The following is a 25,615-nucleotide window of genomic DNA, read 5'->3' as shown; positions in this document are numbered from 1 at the left end:
GAGTTTTTTCTTGTTATTATCCCCTAAATAATAACTATTTACATACCATGTACATTGTATTAGGTACTGTAAGAAATGTAGAGAAAATTTAAAGTGTATTAGGGGATGTTTGATGCTTGTGTGCAAATACTACAAATAATTGCATTTTATATAATGCACTTTGAACATCCTCAGATTTTGTTATTCTCCGAAGGTATCACTTTTCCTTGGAGTCAGTCACTCATGGGTAGTGAGAGCCAGGTTGCTAGTCACATTGGAAGTAAGAGCTTCAGCATACAAATTTGAGGGAAATAGTGATGGTTGGGAAGGGGCAGGCACGCCACAAGAGTAGCCTAGCTGGGAGCAGTGGACCCCAGGTGGAGGAGAACTGGGAAGTGAGGCAAGAGAATCGGTCACTTTAGCAGGGGTGGGCAGAGGGCAGTCCTGAGAATAAAGTAAGGACTGAAAGAAACATGGTGGCTGTGTTTAATGACATACAGCTCAGAGTAACCAAGACAGCAGCCCCTCTGGGGAGTGGGGAGCCTGGAACCAGATTGGGGTAGCACCCGCAGTCATTGGGAAGGTGGGAATGGCAAATTAGATGCCTCTGAAGAAGTTTGCCCCCTCAATGAAAAGAGAGATGAGGACAAGGTGGCCTGAAGTGAAGGCAGCTCTGGTGAGAAACTGAGTTTCCTTTTGAAAAAAGGGATCACCTTCAAGAGAGTAGAGATGCCAGGATGATGAAAATTGAAAGTATTTTGAGGTTTTCTTGGTGAAAGATGTGATTTTTTTATAAAGAGAGACTGAGTTCACACTTTTGGTATTAATAGCTACTAAGCAACTGCTCTGTGTTAAATCCTTAATTTTAGAGTAGTCATTAATTAGTATATCTGCTTTCTCCTTTAATGCCTTTTCTCAGAAGAATGATGAAAATGGAAACTGCTCAGGAGAAGGAATTGAATTCCCTACGACAAATTTATATGAACTGGAAAGCCGTGTTTTGACTGATCACTGGTCTATTCCATACAAACGAGAGGAATCTCTAGGCAAATGCCTCCTGGCATCTACCTACCTAGCGAGACTTGGTAAGTTTCCCTGACTCAGAAAGCATAAGGAGATTTTCCATAGATGGCTGGGGTTAATCTTAGGACTGGTCATTGTCTGTGATCTCAGATGGATCGTTTATTCTCTTGTCTCTGTTCATTGCCCTGTGAATAAAAGCTTTGAACTATGTCAGCTGTTTTCTTCTAGCATCACGAGTAAGATTATTTAAAATATAGTTGTAAAGCTTTTTAGCAGTTAGAAGTAACTTTTCCACAGAAGCTTGGGATACCTTAAATTTGAGTTTGAAAACTGCAGGTTTTGTTTTTAAGAACAGAAAATAAAGGCTAGGGATACAGCTCTGAGCTAGAGCACTTGCTCTGTTGTGGGGCTGTGGGCCCATTTCCAGCAAGGGGAGAGAGGGGAGAGGGAAGCAAGCAGTGTTCAGTCTGCACTCATTTTGTGTGTTCTTGCCTGATCTCCTGTCTTAGATGGTTTGCAAAAATAAAGCTAGTAGAATGATTTAAAAACTCACTACATTGGAAGAGTAGGTGATGTCAAAATAAGAAAACATTTGTACTATAAATCTGTAAAAGAAAGTAATTTGTTCATATTATATTTAGTTTTAAATGACTGTGACCTTTTTATTATTATTATTATTTTTTTTTTTCTTAAGACACAACCAAAAGAAATGTTAGGACTGGCTTGGGGTTAGCCCTGGCAGCTTCCCAGCCACAGCAGTGTTTTTGAGTGAGTGCCTTTTAGGGTGTGGGCATTCTGCTGGACAGTGGATAAAAAGAGGAAAATGTGATCCCTGGTATATCAGTGATAAGCAAAACTGATTATTGGGTTTAAGCAGGAAATGCATTTCTTATCAATTACAATTTGACAGTAAATTCATTCATTCACTTAGTTTTTATCACTTCCCATGTGAATTGTGCCAGTGTTCTGTGTATTTTATTAGACAAAGTTGCTTTGTTTCCAGAGTGACTTTGGCATTTATAAAAATGTTTGTGTTTTTACAGTTATTTAGGAAAAAGTAATGGCTATTAAGTAGCTACTGTGTTTTAATTACCTAGTCAAGTCTTTGGAGTTATTCTGACATGGAAACATAAGTTAACTTTTTATTTTCTCTTTTTAGTCTAATGCTGTGAGTTCTCAGCTGTTATTTTAGCACAATGTCTAAACCTTAAGAATGAAGGTCTCTCTAAAGCAGTTCCATATGTGTGACTTTATAGTCTATACAATTTCTGTAAACTACCTGACATCTAAGTATAGTATATTCTTTCATTTATTTTATCAAGGTCTTTCTGAGTCTGATGAGAACTGTAAAAGGTTTATGGATAGATGCATGCCTGAAGCATTTAAAAAGGTAAGAAAGATGCTAATCTTTAAACTTTTGCTTTGTTTTGTTTTGGTTTGGTTTTTTGTGGGGTAGGGTCTCACTATATAGTTCAGAACTCACTGTGTAGCTCAGACTGGTCTCAAACTCACAGCAATCCTCCTGCCTCAGCATCCCTAGTGCTAGGATTACAGGTGTGCACCACCACTTCCGGCTATCTTTAGACTTTCTAGTGGGAGCAAGAATACATATGCTTTTTATTTTAGTTTTTTATATTTAAGGCCAGCTTATAAACTTTGTTCAACTGATGAATTCTCTAATATTAAAAAAAAAGTGGCTCTGAGTTTGGGGCTTATTTCCTTTATATTTAATTGTTTCACTTCCCTTTGATTGAATGTAACTTTTACTTCCTACTGTTTAATTACTAAAGAATAGATTAAGACTTAGTAATGCTAGGAAATTGGCATCTTCGTAAACCAAGGGTTGTGGCGAATAGGTAGATAGTGACCGTTTACACAAGGTGAATCACTTTATGCCTCATTGAGGCAGAAGCAGACGTTGCTACCTGAAGTTTCACGAGGCTAGGTATTCTTCCTTACAAGTGGCAGCATTCCCGAGAACCAGAGTGACATGCGTGCTTGTTCCCAGCCTGGTCACGACTCTTAGGCAGCAGTTGCTGACTCCACAGTGGGAATAGAAGATCACAGGAATCACGTTTCGGAAAGCAGTCTGGCTCAGCGTGATCCCCTGTTAGGACCTGAGTCTTGAATCCTCATAAGATGAGGGACTGTGGGGCTGGGGATTTAGCTCAGCGGCATAAGCGCCTGCCTTGCAAGCAGGCAGTCGTGAGTTCGATCCCCGGTACCGATAAAAAGGAAAAAGACAAAAAAAAAAAAAAAAAAAAAAGATGAGGGACTGTGCCTATCCTAGACCCTGCTGTTTCTGGCGGCGGGTCACCAGATGCCTAGCTCATAGAATGAGCTCAGTAGTCTTAGTTGAATGAATGAGTGAGGCTCTTGCTGTCTTTTATTGCTGGATTTTGACATCCATTTTTACCCCAAATGCAAGTAAGTAGCTAGAACTACAGATGGGTAAAATTTGTATTTCTCATAAAACAAACTGCACATTTGCAAATGATTATTTCCATCTGCATTTTGTAAATACACACCCTTGATTCAGTGCTTAAAAAATAGCAAAGTTAATTTCAGAAACAAAATTATCTTCATCTTTGAAAACAGGAGGAAATTGTTTTAAATTATCATTCAAGTAGAGATTATAAGGAATCAGGATTTACCTCATTTTAGGTGAATTTAAAAACTCTCTTAAAAATGCTTTAAAAGGGGCTGGGGATTTAGCTCAGCGGCATAAGCGCCTGCCCTGCAAGTAGGCAGTCGTGAGTTTGATCCCCAGTACCAATAAAAAGGAAAAAGACAAAAAAAAAGAAAGAAAAAGCTTTAAAAATAGACTTTTAAAAAATCTGTTTTATTCAAAAGTAAAAAGAAGAAGAAAAAAAACTACAATAAAAAAGCATATCCATCGGGGTTAACAGTGGTACATATATTGCACATTGTTGTCCCCAAATCATTCACCCGGAGCACAAGACATCCGCCTTCAATTTTCCAGATAATACCAGCATAAATCTTTCTTCAGAGTGAACTCCAAGAAATCAGTAGTAAAACTATCTTAACTATTTTTATATACATATACATACACATATGTTTTTTCTTTTAGCTTGTCATACTAATGAAACAATATGATGCTTACACTTGTGTGTCTTATTTATTTCACTAATGAGTATGTTCTCAAGATACATCCATTGACCTATAAAAGTTTATCGTTCATTATGGCTGAGTAGTACTCCATTGTATAAAAATACCACATATTTTTTTATCCATCCTTAAGTCGATGGGCATTTAGGTTGCTTTCAAGATCTGACTATTACAAACTGTGCTGCTGTGAACATGGGTGCACATACATCTCTGTGGTGTGATGTTTTTAATTCTTTTGGGAAGATAGTCAGAAGGGAAATAGCTGGGTTCAATGGACCTCCAATCCTAGTTTTTTGAGGAATCTCCACACTGATTTCCACGGTGGTTGCACCATTCTACATGCCTAGCAATGGTGGAGAAGGGTTCCTTTTTCTCCATAGTCCATCCAGCATTTGTTATTGGTTGATTTCTTAATGCTAACCATTTTTTCTGGGGTGAGGTGAAATCTCAGTGTTGTTTTTATTTGCATCTCTCAAATGACCAGCGATGTTGAACATTTTTTCACCTGTGTATTTGTTCTTGTATTTCTTCATCTGAGAAATGTGTATTCATTTCGAGGCCCATTTTTGAATTGAGTCTTTAAATCTGGGAGGACTGATTTTTTGAGTTCTTTATATGTTCTCGGTAGTAATTCTTTGTCTGAGGAACAGCTGGCAAACATTTTCTCCCATGTAGTATTATTTCTTTATTGTTGGTAGTTTCTTTTGCTGTGCAAAAACTTCTCCATAGGATGAGATCCTATTTGTTGATTTTTTTTTTTATGTGATAGTTCCTATGCAGTTGGAGCTTTGTTCATAAAGTCTTTGCCTTCACCAATGTCTTCAAGTGTTTTACCTACTCTATTGTCCAGTAGATTTTTAATATTAAGATCTTTGATCCATTCAAAATAACAGACCGTTATGAAGTGACATACTGTGACTCATATCTTAATATATGTATAAATTTACAAAGAAGAAAAATACAAGTTTATCAGTCATGAAGAGGGACTTGTTAGTCTTTAAAAAAGAACCTTTAGGGTGAAGATTCCCAGATTTATTCAGCACCACAATGCATTGTGCATTTGAGTTGTGATACTCTGCTTCTGTCCTCAGAGGTGTTTCACACTACTTCTGTACTCTGCCGTCAGCTGTAACTTAGCAGTATTACTGGTCAAAGTGTTGATTGTTTCTTTGTAAAACTGTGAGCTTGAAGGTACCTTGAATTATGTGATTCAAAATTGTGAATGCAAGAATCTTAAGTTCTTTTTCAGTTTAGAGCTACTAAGGTTTTCCCCCTCAGTTAGTCATAGTTTATCAAGTCAGGAGAGCTACAAAATTGTACTTGCTTTTAGTCTTGGCTGCCAGAAAACTCAGTGAGAGTTAGTGTGATTAGTACTACTTCTCTGTTTTTGTTGAAAGTTGTCTCAGCTTATTTTAGAAGTAGTGGTCTAAGGGGCTGGAGATTTAGCTCAGCGGCATAAGCACCTGCCTTGCAAGCAGGCAGTCGTGAGTTCGATCCCTGGTACCGATAAAAAGGAAAAAAACAAAAAAAAGAAGTAGTGGTCTAAGCTAGGTGACTGCAGGAACAGAGTAGGCAGAGGGACTTTGTTGTCGTTTCCACACTTCTCACTATTCAGCTCCAGGCCAGCCTCGATGCCTTACTGCATACTCAGGCAGTGAGGATTGCAGCTTGGCCATGGTACAGTGCATGGTTGTGTCTAAACCTTGAGTGGCTCTTCCCTGCAAGGTGCTTCCTGTTTCCATCTCTCTTAGAACGGCATCTGCAAGGTGAAAGGTGAACAAATCAGTTGATACCAGAGGGAGTGGTGCTTAATCTACATAGGATTGCCTTTTGTAATTACATGAAGCTGCTCAATATTAATGACTGCTTTGTTTTACTAGTTTTTAAATATAGGAGGAATATATAGTCAAAAAATTCTTGCAAGAATAATAACAATGGTTTATATAAAATTAGTCTTAAGGTTTTTGCTCATTTGAGTGTAAATGGAGCCATTGGTATTTAGAAAATCTGGAACTGCAGCTCAAGCTCTTCTGGGCTGCTCTGTGTAAGGAGTTCTCAGTGTGGCCAATATGAGATTTTTTATTGCATAAAATTTTCTTTCTAGAGGAAAATCTTAACAAAAAAATGAAACTGCCATAGCAATTGAAGTGAAATCCTTTGATTTCTCATCTCTTCTACTAAATTAGACTTCCTTGGGTACTAGAAACAGATTGACAGAATCCAATTTCTTTTTTACTTTATGTACTTTTTAATTTTTAAAAGTCTTATTAGTCATATTTGCAGTATAGTAAATAATGATTAGATTCATGGTGGTGAGTTTGTACATACACATAGCGTGTCTTATTTCCTTGTATTTCCTCTTCCCATCCTCCTCCCACCTTCCATTTCTCGATCACTTTCTCTTTTTTTAACAAGTCTAAGAAGCTGATTATAAAATATACCATTCTTTTATGTTTGATTATGTTTAAGAAAAATAGTTGCATATTAGTGTTACAATATCGTATCACTTAGAGATATTTTAGTTTTCTTTAAACATGTAAAAATTATTTCTTCTGTATGTCAAAAAATAATAAAAGCAAAATAAATTAGTAGAGCATTTCCATAACTTGTTGACTAAATTTAGAGTCCTATGTCATCTGGTCAACAAATGGAAAGGTGCAGTTTTATTTTCAAGATGTTAAAATTTTGGAAAGAATATTATGTTAAAATCCATGAAAAAAAGTATCTATTTCTCAGGTTCTAGAAGTAACTAACATTGACAGCCAGCTATCAAGATACATTAATAATGTCTTACCATTTATAAAATGCTTTATGTATGTGACATCTTTTGATCCTTTTAATATCTGTGTGAAGTGGGCAGGAATTGTCTGATTTGAGATGAGAGAACTGAGCCTATGAGAACTTGGGTAAGTTTGTTAAAGTCTACATAGCTAGAAAACAGTAGCATCCACAGTTGACCTCAGGGTTATACTTGCTCTGTACCTCTTGAGGTTTCCTAGTACTAATAATGAAAAATGGAGAGCCACGTAAAATTTTTCTTTTACATAAACTACCTTCATGAACACAGGAATTAAAATGAAAAAAAATTGTACTGACTTTGAATGAGAGAAATGAACAGACTATAGTTATAGATCCTTTAAAGCAAGCCATATACACAAAATAGGTATTTTGATCATAATCTCTTTTTGTGGTTGACCTGATGAACCATTGCTTTCCTTTTTCAAGTTAGATTCCTGAATCTAACCCTCACCCTTTATGTTTTTGTAGCTCCTGACATCAAGTGCTGTTCACAAATGGGGTACTGAAATTCATGAAGGAATCTACAACATGTTGATGCTATTAATAGAGCTAGTTGCAGAGAGAATAAAACAAGATCCAATTCCCATTGGTCTCCTGGGTGTGCTGACAATGGTATAGTATCTTGTAAATGAAGTACTTGTGTTTTGATTTTATTTCACAAATTTGATATTCTCTAACTTGTAATTAAAATTGCTTTTATTATCAAAGATACTTAGTTCTTAGAGTCCTGGATTTTTATTTTAAATATAGACCATGTTTTAGTTTTAAACAAAAACTTGTAGTTTTGCTGAGTTTTCAGCTCATAGAGTGGTTAGCTGTCTGCTTTTCTCCCTCAGCATTTGACTCTGATCTACTCACGTGAAGTGCTCTGCCCTTGGTTCCTGGCCGCTGGCTGGCTCGCGCCGGTTCCTCCTGGCTTCCTCTGCGGCTGCTTCCGGCCGCTCAGCCTGGGCAGCACTTGCTCAGCTCTTACCCCGCTGCTTCCGCTGTCTGCTGCAGCTGCACGGCCATCCTTTGCTCCTCTGCGTTAACCAGCACTTGCTATTCTTGAATAAGTTTCCATTCACAGACAGTCCACACCTATATTTTTATCTTCTTTTCTAATGCTAATGTGTTGCTATAGAAATACAAAATAACATTTCTCTATTTTCTTTGAATCTAGGCTTTTAATCCAGATAATGAATACCATTTTAAAAACAGAATGAAAGTCTCACAAAGGAACTGGGCAGAAGTATTTGGAGAAGGAAATATGTTTGCTGTTTCACCTGTATCGACTTTTCAAAAAGTAAGCATAGTTCTCGTTCATCTTTTTATAGAGAAATGAACAGAAAAATATTTCCTATGCTATAAAATTGACCTTTTACATGGAAAGATTGTCTATAAAAAATTACAAATACCCATATGCCTCATATGAAGTGCCTTAAAGTTTATGCAGATATTACATACGTTTGCTGTAGCTATTAACTGATGTGAAGAATCTTAGGGGTTTGAAACTGTATTTGGTGAGATCAGAAATGACCTCAGTGTCCTGCATAATGAATTACCAGAATCTCAGTTTAATTGGCTTGTCCCTTTCTTAGAGATATTTGAGACAGAGGATTTGAAATGATTTGGAAATAACTAATTGTAACTGTAATTCATCTCCTCATATATAATTTAGTTTTAAACTCCATAAGCATTGAAACTTCAGCTTTTTCAGGCCCAGAACCAGTAACTTTATTTGCTGGTGAAAGGTCTGTAGTGTGTTAGTAACTACCACTCAGGGAGTACATAAGCTACACAGCCCTCTAGTTCAAATAATGAGTTTTGAGAAACAGTTAAAAGTCAAATTTAGTTGATAGGAATCTTACCTACTGATTTAGGGTTTAGCGTAACAACTATTTATTGACTATTCAATGTTTTTGGCATTATTCTGGGTTTTGGAGGTAAAATATAAATCAGTAGTCCTTGTCTTTAATAAAGTATTACAGTGTGGTTTCTAGTTTTAGCATAGCAGAAGAAATATGAAAACAAAAATTACACTATAATAAACAGTAAGTATAATACTTATTAGTATTATAATCCTAGAATAGAGGGCAAAGAGTAGTTATTGCCACCTTGGTGGCTCAAGCAGTAGTCTGGAGAGGAGGTAAGATCTGAGAGGAAAGGACACTGGATACGTGCTTTGGAAAAATTTAATCACCCACTAACCCTCTGAGTTGGTCAGACTTGGACACAGAGGTCAAGCACTTCCCCAGAGGTTATAAGCACAACTCATGCTTTCTTTTGCTATATCTTTTCTTCTCTGTTACTCTCCTCTTTCAGAACTCTAGGAACCCTGAACACGGTGGTTCAGTGTAGTAAGCACTCAGCAGACATTGGCTGTCTTCCCTTCAATTTCTATATGCCACAACTGAGACCAGAAAGGTTCAGTCTTTGTATTTTTTCTCATTACCGTAAAAGAATTCTCTCTTCTGCTGAGCTTCAAGATTCCTTCTATTCTTGCTTTCTCAAGTGCTGTATTTTGCTCTGAGATTTTTGATTGCTTTGGTGCCCTCAGGCTCCTCCTCACCATTATCGTCCCCCTTGTGCACAATGTGCGCCGGTGTCTGCCCGTGGAGCACATCCTCTCTGGCTCTCACATGGCTTTGTGCTCCTCTGCCATCCATACCTCATGAAGGATTCCAGAGCCTCCTCCTGCCCTGTCCCTCTTTCTGTGGCTAACCTAAAATTTTAATGTATTAAACAAACAAAACTTAAAATTCAACGTCTTTATTCTGTCAGAGTGAGCGTGTGTCTCATGATAGGACCCCAACTGTTACTTCTCTTATCTTTACCATGCTTGTCCTAGTCCTCACCTGTCTTTTTTCTGCCATAAAATAGTTGGTGCACTCTGTGTCCTAAATGTAACTGTATACTCCATTTCTTGAAGAATGTTTTCACTGGATTTTTAATTCTGGATTGATGTATATTTCTGTCAAAACAGTAAAGATACCAGCTCATTATCTCTGGCTTTTATCCTTACTGTTGAGAAAACAGCTGCTGGTCTGACTGTTGCTTCTGTTAAGAGGTCTGTCATTCTTCCCTGGCTGTATTTTGAGATCGGTTCTTTCCTTTTTGGTGCTTGTCCATTTAACTATCGTGCAATTAACTGAGTTATTTTTTGTATTTATTTTACGTTACATGCATTGAGCAGTTCTGTCAATTTCTGAATCATTATCTTTTATAAATTTGCCTCTTCTCCATAGTCTCACTTCTTCTGGAGTTTTGACTGGATTATGTTGTGCTTTATAAAACCAACTTTGTAATTTTCCCTTTTTTTGTCTTGTGCTGTATTATTCTTTTATATTCTGTGTCTGAAATCTACAAACTTGTTTTGTATGTTACAGAGGTATAGATTAGGGCATATGCTTTCTTATGTTTGTTTGATTTCCATGAACTCATGTTTCTTAGAATTTAGTGTAGGGGGATTTTTTTTTTTTTTTCCCCAAAGCCTTTTCCCTTCAAAAGAATTTACTTTTATAACCAAGCATGATGGCCCATGCCTGTAATCCTAGCTCTTGAGAGGCTGAGGCAGGAGGATCCTCATGGTTTAGAGGCCAACCTAAGCTACCTAGTGAGTTCAAGGCCAGCCTGAACTATATAGCAAAACCCCGTCTCAAAAAGAAAAGAGAAAGAGAATTCACTTTTTGCTAGGTGCTGGGAAGCTCTATAGTCTGAGACCTTTTGGTTTCCAAAAAGTAGAATACTTTTTAGTTTCCATCAAAATACAGATTTACAGATTCTCCAAAGTGTACATAGTAAAGTTTTTCAGACCGTCAAGTCAGTGTGAACTTGAGCAGCGTCTGAGTGGCAGTTCCTTGGCTGCAGATTCATTGAGAATTCGTTCTCCCCTCCACTGTGTACTGAAGTACGCAGTCTTCCTTGTTTTCGCCTCTGCAGTGTGTTTGCGTTCACGTCATCTGCCCGTGGTGCTCCTCGGGTTCCAGCTGTAGGCAGCTGTCTCTTGGGTTCACTGTTCTCTGGGTTCTCTGTCTCTGCCCATCCTGCCTGTGTGTCATGTCCCTCATGAAGGTGGATGCTCAGGCCACCGGGACTTACCGATGTCCGGAGTGAGAGCCAGCTTCCGAGTCTGCTTACCTCACGGGATTCTTACTTCTCTTTGTTTTAATTTCTGAGCTCTTTGTTGCCAATTTGGCTGTCTGGTTTAGAAGGTTATTTCGTTAATGTTTTGATTAAGTGCTTTTGCAGCTAGAGAGGTTTTAAGGTAGCCAGACAGATCCCATGAATGCCAAGGCATTCCACCCTGCTGCTTTTTCCCGCCTTCTGTCGGCATCATTCTCGTTAAAGCACCCAGGCCCCTGTATTTCCAGGTTGGGAGAAAGCATCTCACTCTGCTCACACCATTGGGCACACTTCTTTCTCCTAAGTCTGTTTCTTCTCTGGCTTCCAGGACGCTGTAGTGTCTTGCTTTTTTACCTTTCTCCCGAGCCACAGTTCATTTGTTGAATCCTTCCCTCTGGCCCAGTTTATCAGGCCACACTATATTCACTGTGCTTTCTGAGAAGCGTTTTCCTTCTGTGAAGACTCATCATCTTATGCTGATGGCTCTCCAGTATGTCTGTGTGGTCCAGACCTCTTTCCTGAACACACCAGATTTGATTTGCCAAGTCAGCTCCTCCTCTTGGCTGCCCCAGAGTTGTCCCTCTGTGCCTGAACCCATGTTGCCTCCCAGCCTTTATTCTTCTCTCAATAAATAACGTCCCCATGGGTCACCAGCATGCCAAGGACCTGAGAGTCTCCCACAGTTCATTCTCTTTTCTTACTCCCCGCCGCCACACCATGAGCAGTCACTGTAATGTCCCTTTACCACGCCCCTGCTCCATGCTGCTGTGTCCCGTCTGGTCATTGCACCTGTCTTCTAGTTGGTGGTGTCTGACCGCTGCTCACTGACCCATTCTTCCATTCCATTCTCAGTAGAACTGCAAGGGTGTTCCTATGACATGAACCACTCTCCTATGTAAAAAATGTGTGTTGCTCTTCGTAAGCACACACGTATGAGCTTTTGTGTGACTTTGCTTCTGTCTCCTCATCCGAACCTTTCTCGTGGGTCATCATGTTTGAGCTGACAGTTTTCAGTTAGTTTTTAAACACAGTAGACTCTTTTCTGCCTTCCCCAGACAGCCTTTTCAGCCTCTCTGGCTGGATTATTCCTTAAATGCTAAGTCTATGTCATCCTTTAGGTTCGATCTTAAAAGACTCCTCTTAGAGATTTCTCATGCCCACTCTCTGAACGAGAAGGCTCTTTCTGCTTTTCTTTCGAAGACTGTTTGGTTTTCCTTAAGTAAGGCTTACCACAGTCTGAATCCTCTTGGGATGTGGTGGCTTCCCTGGTTTTGTTGGCCTGCTAGAATATGAGTCCTCTGTAAGCGGGTTGCCACGTCTCTTCCCAGTCAGGGCCTGTGTCAGGGAGTGAAGGAGGACAGGGAGTGCTGGCGTGAGGGCCCTGAGTGATGATGCAGCTGGCACTCAGCTTCCTCTCTGACTCCTCATTAACTCCTTTTAGGTAAATAATTCTTCATTTTAAAATACATCTTTGTTAGGGAATTAAACTGGTTACACTTACCTGAAGAGCTTAAACAACTGAACTTGGCTACCCAGAAGTGCAGAAATGCTCCATATTATGGCAATTCCATCAAAACCCAGATTTACAGAGTTCGTAAATTGTATGTGGTGATAAAAGATTTGTATTAGGTGACCCTTGGAAAAGCATTCTAAAGTATTTTTCAGATTTTAATGTTTTTCTCTGACTTCTTATTTAGAATAAGAGAACGATAAAGATTACTGAGGTAGCTTTCATATTTCTCAGTTTTGATTTTCTTTTCTCATAGGAACCTCATGGATGGGTTGTGGATCTGGTTAATAAGGTATACAACTTTTATCAATATGGTTTTGTATTTTGTTTTTTAATTTTAATCAGATTTTTCAGAATTGCTGTTTAAGCACGTAACAAGTACCGACAATAGTCAGGACATTTTCCTAAGGAAACATGTCTTAGTGTTCCTTCATTCTGCATGTGCAGTCTGTACAAGCGAACCTCAGCTTTTGGACTTAGCATATCCTATGCATTGTACCGCAGGAGCACTGTTACTTCCTTTATGATGAATTTCGCAAGACAGTGTTACAGAACACAATGACAGAGTAAAACGGTAGCTCTAGATTCTTGGTTAAAATATTAATGTATCATGTTTCAAATTAACTTGAACCTATTTTCTTCTTAGTTTGGAGAATTAGGAGGATTTGCAGCAATCCAAGCCAAGCTCCATTCAGAAGATATAGAACTTGCAGTAAGTTCCCAACATCTATATCTACTTAGCTTGCTTTATCTAGGTTGATACACAACTAGAGGATATATAAAGTTAAATGTTAAAAATTAATGTTTAGAGCATCAGATTTTATAGTTCTTGATAAGAAATGTTTATTCCTAATCAGTCGCATTTCCACATAGGACATTTATTTTTTGCCTTAGTATTTTTTATGGTGAGTTTCTCTTCATTTGTAATGTTTATATGAAATGATTTTAATGTTTAAATACAGTAAGTATATGTATACATAACAGTTTCGTGACTCAGTAAAATTAATACAAGTCAGAATATATTTCATAGGATCAAGCACAAATAAAAATGTTTCATTTTTGCAACATTATTCAATACGCTTTTAGGTATTACAGACGTACAAATAACACGGGGCCCAAACACAGGGGCTTATCGTCTCTCTGGCGTACTCTTTTATGGTCACCTTCATTTTCTTAAAGAGTTTAACTTTGTGAGGCAAATAACTTTACCTTTGACTTTTCAGACTGCTGACCTGTTTGTAACTAAGAGCACTTTATTTTGATCTCCAATTAACCTGTTATGCCAAAGGTTGCGAATTTTTTGAATTTTTGCATGAACTTCATATATGTTACCTAGAAAGATGCAAGGAACAAGAATTTGAGGAGAAAAAATTTTATCATGTTCCACTGTTATGCGTATTTTAAAAATGGAACACAGGGCATTAAAAGGTTAATCATTCAGTTAAAAACTTCAGCACTTGACATATATATGTATGTTAAACTGGCCACCATAATCAATGCAAGGCATGATATAAAATGATATAACTATATATTGCAGATTGCTTTCACAGCAGCAGTTATTTCTGTGGTACCATGACTCATCAACTCCCCTGGTCCCTCTTTTGATGAGGTCTAAATTTTGGTCAGCCTTTCCTTCTCAGCTAACATGAATCTGTATGTGTTGTTTCTCTTTGCATCTCCCTCTCCTTTTCCCACTCTTTCTTGCAAACTGAATTATCGTGGAGATGTACCTTACCTATATCTCCATCTGACCTCATCATGGACTTCTTTCCAGGTTGATGCTTGCAGAGCTTTCATAACTTCAATGTGTTTCTGGAAAGGCTGTACCATGATGCAGTCACTTATTGAGAGATGTTGGGTTATTTCTAAAATTTTTTTTATTTCTAATTTTTACTCTTACAGAGTGGTCAGGTACAGTGTACTTCTATTTTTGAAGGACCAGTTCCTTTAGAAAATAGAATTTCTGGGTTAAAGACTGTATATATTCTGCAATTATAACTGATAGCATTGTATCTGTTTTCAAAAAGCTTACACCAACCAATGTGTTTCCCAAGCCCGTTTTATGACAGTCTCAATAGTGCTGAAATTTTCAGTCTTTAATTTTCCAGTATAAGAGACAAAAACTATTTTGTTGTTAATTTATAGTACTCTAATTTCCTGTGAACTTGATCATTTCATCTTACAATTAATGTCTGTTTGCATTCTTTCTATAAATTAACATAGCTATTTGAGTCTCTGTTAGATAGTGTCTTACTAAATTATAGAAATTCTTTTGGTATTAAGCCTATGAAGGCTGTTACTGTTTCATCTCCTCATTTTTCCTGATCGTGTGTTTTGGTATACAGAAATTACACATTTTTGTTTAGATTTTATTTAATGATTTAAAATTTTATAATTTGCTTAGATTTTAGAGATTGTTTCTTCTACCTCAAGGACATTTTTTACAACTTAGTTCTTGAATGTGTTTAGATTTGGAGGTTGGGGACCAGGAATTGAACCTTACGACCTTGCGCTTGGCAGGCAGGTGCTTATGCCACTGAGCTAAATCCCCAGCCCTAGAAATTTTTGTATCTATATAGATGTATAGATACAGATCTTTAAAAAATTTTACACTTGATCTTAGCCAAAAGGCCAAGAAGCAGTTTTTTTTTTTTTTTTAATTAGGAAAGAAAAAACAGTGGGGATACAAAATTTCAAAACAGGATGGTGGGAGAATAACAGTGGTTAGTATATTGCATATTGTTATTGTCAAAGTAGAATTGTTTATACATTGTGTGAGGTGGAGATCCAGTTTTATTTTCATTCAAATCAGTTATTGGAAGATCCTCTACTGAATGCATTTGTGTTTGCTGACTTTGTATATGAACTTGTTCCTGGTCATCCATTCCAGTCATTTGTGCTTTGAACCATTTTTCTGTACTGTTGTTCAGTTGTGTTAATTACTGGTAGCCCCACTTCCACCCAATAGCCTTACTTTCTAAAATCATCTTGATTTTTCTCTTATTTTCATTCTTTGGCATATAGTCAATTTGTGAGGTTCCTCTACAGGAAGTCCCACTGAGGGCCTGCTTGGAATTGCATTAAATAGATCAATGGCAATAGGTCAGTGCCTGGGAATTGATAATTTTACAGTACTGGGACTTTCCTGTTAGGAGTATAGAACCTGCTTATTTAAAATTGTGATCCTCCTTTGTTTAGTAATATTTTACAATTTTCCCAAATGAACCTTGCACAGCTTTTTTTAAAGGCATGTTTCATGCTCTTCCCAACTGTTCTTTTCTTTTAAAAAAAATTTGTCATGTTCTACAGTATGAACTTTAGTATTATTTTTGTCCAGCTTCTGGTTTTAATCATGTTAAATTTTGTAATTTAAACAGATAAACATCTTCATATCACCACTTTACTAGTCATTCATTCATAATTTAATCAAATTACTCTGCAAATTTTTCTCCAGTGTAGGAAAAGGATTTGCTTGATTTTGATAGCAAAAAACCTTGGTCACATTTCTTTGTGGTCTTCACTTTTTGCAGGCCGTCTCCGCATTGGTGCAGCCATTAGGTGTATGTGCAGAATACCTGAATTCCTCCGTGGTACAGGTAGGATTGAGCTATTTTACATGAATGCACACACTGATTGAATTAAGACTTAGAAACAGTAACTGTTTTCTTTTTATCAGATCGTTGAGAATTGTGCTTTAATCCAGGGTAAATTCTTTTTCAAAATAGCTGTTCTTCTAGTAAAAATATTATCTGAAGATAATAAAAATACTCAATAATTCAAAGTATGAGACCTCTAACCTCTTTTTTTTTTAATTTTATTTAAGGAGAAAAAAGAAAAAAAAAAACAGAAAAAGGGTACAAGTTATACAGAATTTCAGAAAAAATAAACAGTAGGAAATCACTAGTTAATTACATATTGTCATCTTAGAAATAGTTGTTGAAGTTACAAAATGAAAGCATTTAGAGAGGACTTTCAAACAGTGAGACTGCAAACAGTTTTGTTCAATGATCCAACAAGACTCTGTAATATGGTTATCTATCTTATACACCTAAATATATATGCAGTTATATCTTTTAGAGAACTTTCTTTCCCTTTCTTTTGTACAATGACAATTATACATTTTGGGTTTTATTACTCCCACAGTTCTTATTACTTTTTTTTCTTTGAAGAAAGTAAAACCAAATGTGACATACCAGGACAGAGTCAGTCAAATCAAAAGGATGGACATAATACATAATGTAAAAACAAAATACAAGGTGATCAACAATGGTTACCATGATGCCTCTTGTTATCTTAAAAAGAATTGCCTATATCATCAGTTATAATAAAATTGAACAAAACAGTAAAGAATAAAACCAATAAAACCAAAACATTGAAGACATTAGAGGACTACAAAAGAAGATAATAGTCAACCAGAATGGGCGTCACAATGAATCTTATTGAGACCTCTAACCTTTGAGAAGTTTATCTACCTTTTTAATGAATCATTTTATTAACTTTCTTCATTTTCTCATCTGTAAAGTAGGCAGCCTGTATCCCTCTCCTCTTCATAGGTCTGTGTCAGTAGTCACTGCCTTAATAAGTTACTTCAGGTCAGTGTTGAATGTTCAACTAGTAAGTTACTCCCATCCGAATAACAGCTGTACAACACATCTTGTCTTACTTTCTGACTACAGAAGTTTAAGTCGCTGATCAAAAGTAGTCAAACATAAGTGTCAACTTTTCTAATGCTGACACATTGTAGTGTTTGTGTATGTTCTAAGAAATAAGTGATTTTAGAAGCATAATGTCATTTATGAGCAGTGTTTCCATATGCAGTACTTTTTCTTTCCAGCATCAACTTTGGATAGAGCCGTTTTAATCAGGGAGATAAGGGTGTTTTGTTTTGCTCTTTCTTTCCATAGTTGATACTGGAAATTCCTACCATTTATTAAAGTTAGATACTTTCTTTAGATGTCAACATTATCCTATAGGATTTTTTTTTTTGTACTGGGGATCAAATTCATAACCTTGTGCTTGCCAGGCAGGCACTTATGCCACTGAGCTAAATCCCCAGCCCTATCCTATAAGATTTTTAAGTGAAGTAGGATAGCTTATTTAAATGTTTTCTTCATTCTGTTATCATCTTTAGCAACACCTGGCATTCTTGTAGTTTATTAAGCATGTAAGTATGAACATTAATTTTGTAGCTGATACAGTTAAAACATAAAGAAGCAAAATAATTTGTTTAAAAATGTAATTGGGGGGTATTGGGGATCAGACTATTGACCTCACTCTTGCCAGGCAGGCACTTGTTTGGAAATGAAGCTGCTGAGCTAAACCCTTGACCCCAAAAATGTAATAATAATTAAATAATTGGTTTTTAAAAGAATAATCAGATTCTGATAGGATTTTAAATGCATTTACCTATACATTGCTCCATGGGAGAGAACTGAACATAAATGTTCTTCCTGCTAATTAAGTTCATTAGAAAGTACATATCTTACAAGAACAGAATACAATTTTAAAAGAAAAAGATACTAATTTCCAACAAAAGTATATAGAAATTCATCTTCCTTTTATTGTATCTGTCTTAGTTACTTTTCTTGTTGCTGACCCAAAATACCCAACACCCAAAGTTACAGGAGGAGAGGTTTATTTAGTTCATAGTTTATAGGGGTTTTGTCCATAGTCAGCTGGCTCCAAGGCAGAGTGGACATGGCAGAAGGGCTTCCCAGAGGAGAACAGTTCATAGCACCCACTAGGTAGCAGAAACAATAAAAAAACAGCATCTTTCTGCCTCTTTTATGTTACCTAAACTTCCAGACTACTGGGGTCAGAGCAGGGCTGAGCCATTGGTGGACCAGTTTCGTAATTACATACCCTTAATCCCAGCATTGTACCGTGAATCAGTCTCACTCTGTAGGTCCAACCACCTCTGGAAAAGCCAACCTCTGACCACACAAGACTTTAGGAGCACATCTAGACACAAGCCATAACAATATCTAATCAGCTAGACTTTATTCAGCAATAAATTGATACCATGATACATGTTACTTCACATAAACTAAGAATTGCATTTACTGTGTGCTACTTGCATGACCTGAGAGATCCAACTTTACTTCTGCCTCTTCATCTGCAGAATGGTGATAATAATTAATACCTGTCTTAAAGAGGTGCAGTGAGGGTTAAACAGAGCCTGTGCTCACTGACAAGGACATTAACCTACCGTTTAATTGTAACGGCCCTCAGTCGTACCATACCATTAGCATAGATGGAAATGAAGAAATTCTGTCTGGTTAATTGTGTGGTGTCGTTTTAATCCATTACTAATGTATTGGTGGCTCTGACATCCAATATTATGTTTTTTTAAACCTTATCAGCCAAATGTTAAAAAGTTATCTTACTTAGGTGAAGGTGCTAGTTGATCTCGAGCTATTATTTCATCACTTGTGACACTGTTGAGTTACCTAATTGGGTTATTGTTCTGAAGCGTTGTGTTAGGAGACTCATTTGTAGGTCTTATTCATGTCAGCAAGCAAAAGCATCTTTTGCCTGACTTGTGTTCATTTTTAAGAGCTAAATGAAAAATATTTTATTGTAAGAACAGCACATAGTTGTGCTTAATGTTTTGAAAGTTTGCCTGTGTATCTTAAGTTGTTCTTCAAACCATTCTTGTAAATGTAATGGCAGGAGACATACCCTTATTAAATTAAGGACTCTAAGTCACAGAATCAGATAAGGGTTCACTTAGGGCAGTGTTAGCTAGGTTGTGTGACTCTTCATACCAGAATTCACATTTTTCATGGCAGTCTGTGCTTTGTGAATGGTGAATAAAGAAATAGCTCCTCCCTACTTTTAGAACAGTTTCGGGAGATTTTAAATTTTTTACTTTGTCTTCCAGTACTGGGAATTAATCCAGGGCGTTTGCACAGAAGTACATCTTGGGTTTTTTAAAATTTTGAGACAGGGGCTTACTGAGTCACTAAGTTGCCTAAACTGAGCTGGAACTTGTGATCCTCCTGCGTCAGCCTCCAAGTGCTGGGATTACAGGCGTCTACCACCACAACTGGCAGGATTCAGTTCTTATTAACTGCAAATTTTTGTTTCTGTAGCCCATGCTAGACCCAGTCATCCTTACCACAATCCAGGATGTGCGGAGCGTGGAGGAGAAAGACCTAAAAGACAAAGTAAGTTCTATTGCCAGCCAGATAGTCATTCTAGCAGAGCCCGGACTTAGAAAAGTTTGCATAGCATCGCTCTCTGAGTTCTGGTCACACAGTGATTTGCATCAAATTAATTGTACATTCCCTCATGAAAAACAGCTATTTCAGAAACACCAGTGGTTGATGTTACCTCAATATTAGAATAGATACAGTATTCTTTATATGTGATCACCATTCAGAATTCTATTGACCTGATTTTGGAATCAGTGTAACAGAGTAGAAGAAACTTTAAAACAGTGTAATATGAAAAGCTCCTTTTTAAATGTTGTTGTTTAAAATAGTTTTAACATTTAACATGACTTACCTTTCTTGGTTTTCCCTGAATGGTGTGGTGTGGTGTGTGCGGTGAGGTATGCTTGCTTACCAACGTGCTCAATTTCTGTTGAGCACAATGTAGTTAATTGGTCGTGTAGAATATCAGATATGCCAGACTGTTGATACTCTTTATTCTTGTGTGTATTTATGAATTGGGGTCAAAAAGGTTTTACAGTTCTTTTTTCCATTTTTATTAAATACAGAGACTGGTGAGCATCCCTGAGCTCTTATCTGCCATCAAGTTACTTTGCATGCGCTTTCAACCTGATCTCGTGACGATCGTGGATGACCTTCGTCTTGACATCCTCCTGCGCATGCTCAAGTCACCACATTTTAGTGCTAAAATGAATTCCCTCAAAGAAGTAAGTTTTACATTTGTTTCTACAAGATAGAAGACTTGGGACTTTCTGCCAAAACTTGTTTATTAACGTAAAAATATTGAGAAAAACAACATTTCTCTTAATCATATGAAGAAGAGATAATAGTGATTATGTAGGAAATGGTGTATATATTTTTAATTCTAATAAAACGATCTTATTTATATTACTTTCAAAATTCTGTGAAATATTTAACGTTTTTATGACATTTCTTACAATATAGTCTCTCAGAATGTATGATTTGAGATTTACTTTTTACCCTGAAGAATAATTCCTTTGACTACATATGTGGGTCAAACCAAGCCTTCTAGTAGTGTTAGGATGGAAAAAACAGAGTGACTACAACTGTGTTGGTGTGAGGAAAACAGTGGAAATCATTTTTTGTAGCTCCCTGAACTTGTATGAGAGCCATGAAAACAGTGCAGTGGGTTTGGTGAATGACAGGCGATGCCAGTGGTAATTCCAATGTTGTTTCCTTCAGTTAGGGCTTAGTTAGAACTCAGGATTCTTAGCTGCAAGTGAAATAAACTAATCTTGAATCATTTCAGGCCAAAAGAGGAACTTATTGGAAGGAGGTTTAGCTATTTCATGTAAATAAAAGATAGAATAGGCAAATCACGAAAGGTTAAGGACACAAGTTAGTTTTTAAGCAGAGTTGGAGACCAGGCTGCAGCCAGGACTCTGTCCACATCTTGCCTCTGCTTTCTGAGCATGTTGGCATTGTTCTCTGTCTGTGTGCAGCATGGTATCTTTCACATGTGAGCACTCGTGGCCCTGGGTTGCTAACTCCCAAGCTTCACATCCTGCAGTTCTCATTCTCTCTGAGGAATGACACTTCTGTAAATTTTGGAGGATATGACTCGTAACTGGAGTTTTGGTTAGACGAGCATTCCTGAGCCATGCAGCAGTGTTTGAAGGAGTCGAAGCAGAAAGGATGGCAACGTGTTCTTTCTAGGCACAGCACAGATTGTAGTCTGTTGATATCTGACAACTGCCTTTTAATAGATATTGGCTAATTATCGAACTAGTTGCTTATAAATGTTACAGGTTTTATATATATATGAAAACTTTGATTACACATTCAGTGACAAAAATCCTGTCTTTTTAGGTAACTAAACTGATAGAGGACAGCACTTTATCCAAATCTGTGAAGAATGCTATAGATACAGACAGATTATTAGATTGGCTAGTTGAAAACTCAGTTCTGTCAATTGCACTGGAAGGTAAGTTGCTTCCAAAAGATAAAAAATCAACACAATTATATTTTAAAAAGTACAAATTGTTTCTTTTGTATTAGCCTGTAAGCAACCGTTTAGCAAGTAACTATGACTTTTAACAAATAGAATTATATTTAGAGTCAGTGTTCACTTTATCTGGCTTCCTCGCTGTTGTTTTTTCTACTAGGCAACATAGACCAAGCACAATACTGTGATCGTATAAAGGGGATTATTGAACTCTTGGGCAGCAAATTGTCATTAGATGAGCTTACTAAAATTTGGAAGATACAGGTAAGTTGCTCAGAATTATTTTTGTCCTTTTCTGACGTGTATGGGTGACACTAGCAGAGAAAGAGTGGCATGCACAAGGAGAAAGGACCAGTGTCTTGCTTTAGCCTGAGCCATGGTGCATCGTTCCTATTCTGTTTCACGGTTTTGGTTTTTGTTAACCTAGCTTATATAAAAGGGGTTTGTCTACTCACAAGAAGTTTCAGACTACTGATTTAGCCTTATTTCTTAGGTTAAATAATGAAAAGACTTCCTAAAGGTTATTTATCAATAGCACAACTAGGTTAGGCGTATGTCTTTATCAGTGCGGTTCTGTTTTCACTACATTGTTTGTTAATTTTCATTAATGACATTTTCCCTCTAATAAATGAGGACAGTGATAACATTGGTCCTCACGTCCTCCCGCACCGGGACTCTGAGCAGTGTGTCACGGTCTCAGCATGCCCTTCGCTTTGCTTCTCCTCCACCTGGGCTGTCACCTGGTTTTCAGACATTCCTTTTTCAGTCTCCTTTAATAACATCTGTTCTATTTGCCTATCGATAGCTTTTTGCTTTTTTTTTCAAGCCTTTGTTCTTAACTCCTTTCCATTATATAAGCTTTCTATAGTTATTTCAGCAATTCCTGTAGCTTTGACTCTGTGAGTCGTGTAAATTCAGACCTCTTCTTGGCGCTCCAGTGCAATACATACATCTAAAGTTGTATCTCATCATCATCTCAGTTCATTAAGCCCAAGCCTGCTTGTGCTTCATGGTCCTTCAGTGATGGTATTATCCTTATCTAGTTGGTAAGCCAGAGCCTAGAGCTTAGAGCTCATTTTGTCTGTGTCTACCTAGTCACTGTATCACTTAGAATCTTGTCAGGAACCAAACTATGGCCATGTATTTTGAACACAAGCAATTGACTACAAAGGTGTTGGTAAGGTGGATGATTAAAAATAATAGGATGGGGCTGGGGGTTTAGTTCAGTGGTATAAGTGCCTGCCCTACAAGCATGAGGTCATGAGTTCAATCCCCACTACCAAAAAATAAATAAATAAAAATAAAAATAGGAAAGCAAGAGAATAATTAATGCTAGAGAAGTGAAAAGAGAGAATGCTTAAGAAGTGTTAAGTCCAAGAAGAGCAGGCTGCCCTGGGAGGTGCTTTCTCTAAGCGGGGCTGGAGGTGCCATTGCCGCTAGCGCTTCTGGAACCCTTTGCTTACCTTGGCCCCCTGTGTTTACTGTCTGAGCCTCAACCGCAAATGCTCCTTCCTTCCCCCTCCCTTCTCTCTCAGCACTGCCCCTCACTGATAGGAGTTCAGAAAGGGAAGGTAGCTGGCAAAGGACTCTGGAAAGTGTCATTTGTACTGCCCCAGCCCAGAATTACAGAGCAAACTCCAGAAGGGAAGGAGCAGGAGTGGAACAGACAGTCCTAGGTCTCATAGATGTCCAGGCCATGGTTGAATATCCTCATGTATTTTTGTTCTGCGGGTCTAAGTTCTGAATTTCTGTAAGGTTGAAGATTGGAGATCATGCTGCCTGTATTATATATACCTCCTACATTCCCTAGACAGCTGTGTGTGTGCATGGTAGGCGCAAGAAAATAAAAGAATTTACAAATGTACAAGTTTCTCACATGAGGAACAGTGAGGCATAACAATATCACAGTTGACATTCTAAAGTGAGTGTTTACAATAAGGTGATTGATGACAGGGTTTGCAGCTCTGATTTGCTGTCCATAGGGAGAAACACTTTGTTTACGAGCAAAATTAGAAGTGGGGCAAATAACTCCAACTTGAAGCCCCTTGAAACTGTAAAATAATGAAAGTGAATATGCTTGTCTTATGACTTGAGTTTCTTTTTTTTTGTTTATTTGTTTGTTTTTGGTGCTGGGGATTGAACTCAGGACCTCAAGTTTGCCAAGCAGGCGCTTATGCAACTGAGCTAAACCCCCGGCCCATGACTTGAGTTTCTTACCTAACTGAAAATACAGGTGTACGGTACTCCAGGTTGTAAACTCACCTGTTTTATAGTTGGGGGCAGACAGCTGTATTTGTATTTGTGTGGGGAAGTTGGCCTTGGTCGCGTTTGTCACCTGCTTTGGAGTTTACAAACTAAAGCAAACTTTTGCTGAACATTTTTGTTTGCGAACTGAATTGTTTGCAAATAGAAGCATTTGTGAACCAAGGCATTACTGTATTTTGTTCTCCTGTTAAAGTGAGTGTCAGACTGAGAATTTGATTATTTTTTTTTACATTGTTCTTTTAAAGATTTAATACTGCTAGGATTAAATAAGGTCAGCTGATACCCATTATTAACGGTTGCTTCATGTAGTCTTGCCAGTACTATCATGAAAGTGGATGCTGGTGAAAGTACATTGTTGTAATTACTTTTGCTTATATAAATTACCAGGGAGAAAGTCTTAGGTTTTGCCAAGTTCTAAGATTTAACTTATTTCTAATGTCTGCTATTTTCTAGTCAGGACAATCATCTACCGTGATTGAGAACATTCACACTATTATTGCTGCCGCAGCTGTGAAATTTAATTCCGATCAGCTTAATCATTTGTTTGTCCTCATTCAGAAGGTATGCATTCAGTCAAACTTGTTTGCTTCTAAATTTTTCTAAAAATGTGCTCTCAAGACACCTGTCCCCCATAGCAATGTTTTATTGTTTTTTTATTCAAGGTTAAGGATTTTTGCTCATTTTACCAATTTAAAGCAATTCCTGTATCTTTTTGTCTGTTTCACAGAGCTGGGAGACTGAGAGTGATAGAGTAAGACAGAAGCTTTTGAGCCTGATTGGACGGATAGGCCGGGAAGCTCGCCTTGAGACCACTTCTGGAAAGGCAGGAGAATCAATGGACTTTTTAATTATAAACGTTTAATGCAGTCCTATTTGCAGGTGGACTGGCTCACTATGGTGCTATTATTGTAGGTGCTGGATGTCCTCTGGGAACTGGCTCATCTTCCAACCCTGCCTAGCAGCCTTATTCAGCAAGCCCTGGAGGAGCACCTGACAATCCTGAGTGACGCGTATGCGGTGAAGGAAGCGATCAAGAGGAACTACATCATTAAGTGCATAGAAGATATTAAAAGGGTTGGTTTCATCTTTGGCCCCATCTTATTGTCAGAGCAACAGTATTGCCTGGAAAGTTAGGGCAAAGTTACTTTCCTGCCTGTTATGTACATTAAACTAAGAGTTCTATCTGTGAGCCCTTACTTAGAACCTAAGATTGAAAAATTCTAAATACCACTTTTACAAGTTACTTACATTTCTCTTCAAATAAATTTTCAGCCTGGAGAATGGTCAGGTTTGGAAAAAAACAAGAAGGATGGATTCAAGGTAAGAATTTGTAGATGAATGTAACCAAAAGGTGTACTGACTTTATACTTACCTTGGATAAACTGCATCACAATTTAAAAATACTAATATCCTTTAAATTAGTATCCATATACAAATCTGATGTTTATGATCCATCCTTTATTTAAAGCTTGGTTGTTATTTACTCTTAAAGGGGAAAAACTACTTGGATTTCTAGAGTTTTTTAAGTAGTTGTTGTTTTTTGTTTTTTTTGGTACCAGAAATCGAACTTAGAACCTTGTACTTTCCAGGCAGATGCTGTGCTGTTGAGCCCTAGAAAAACTTAGTGTCACATTGAAATAATAGTTTTATATAACTTTTATAAAA

At 37.4% G+C, this 25,615-nt stretch overlaps 1 protein-coding gene across 5 annotated transcripts in view; it reads left to right on the top strand.

Annotated features, from left to right (window-relative positions):
• Nucleotides 1-25,615, top strand: part of Usp24 (ubiquitin specific peptidase 24) — a 140,356-nt gene that overhangs the window by 31,423 nt on the left and 83,318 nt on the right. For all 5 annotated transcript variants that reach the window (XM_063236559.1, XM_063236562.1, XM_063236563.1 and 2 more), the window contains exons 2-16: nucleotides 899-1,064; nucleotides 2,325-2,392; nucleotides 7,399-7,542; nucleotides 8,093-8,215; nucleotides 12,801-12,836; nucleotides 13,191-13,256; nucleotides 16,075-16,140; nucleotides 19,639-19,713; nucleotides 20,268-20,426; nucleotides 21,550-21,664; nucleotides 21,846-21,949; nucleotides 24,404-24,511; nucleotides 24,678-24,773; nucleotides 24,863-25,024; nucleotides 25,223-25,270. In XM_063236559.1, coding sequence (XP_063092629.1) covers nucleotides 899-1,064; nucleotides 2,325-2,392; nucleotides 7,399-7,542; nucleotides 8,093-8,215; nucleotides 12,801-12,836; nucleotides 13,191-13,256; nucleotides 16,075-16,140; nucleotides 19,639-19,713; nucleotides 20,268-20,426; nucleotides 21,550-21,664; nucleotides 21,846-21,949; nucleotides 24,404-24,511; nucleotides 24,678-24,773; nucleotides 24,863-25,024; nucleotides 25,223-25,270 — 1,536 coding nt within the window. The remainder of the gene's footprint in view (nucleotides 1-898; nucleotides 1,065-2,324; nucleotides 2,393-7,398; nucleotides 7,543-8,092; nucleotides 8,216-12,800; nucleotides 12,837-13,190; nucleotides 13,257-16,074; nucleotides 16,141-19,638; nucleotides 19,714-20,267; nucleotides 20,427-21,549; nucleotides 21,665-21,845; nucleotides 21,950-24,403; nucleotides 24,512-24,677; nucleotides 24,774-24,862; nucleotides 25,025-25,222; nucleotides 25,271-25,615) is intronic.

Source organism: Cavia porcellus, unplaced genomic scaffold (genome assembly GCF_034190915.1).
Source record: "Cavia porcellus strain 051 isolate PalLab524CR breed Dunkin Hartley unplaced genomic scaffold, mCavPor4.1 scaffold_25, whole genome shotgun sequence".
Classification (NCBI taxonomy): Eukaryota; Metazoa; Chordata; class Mammalia; order Rodentia; family Caviidae; genus Cavia; species Cavia porcellus.
Note: the sequence above shows the minus strand (reverse complement) of the source record. Positions and strands in the feature narration are given on the sequence as shown.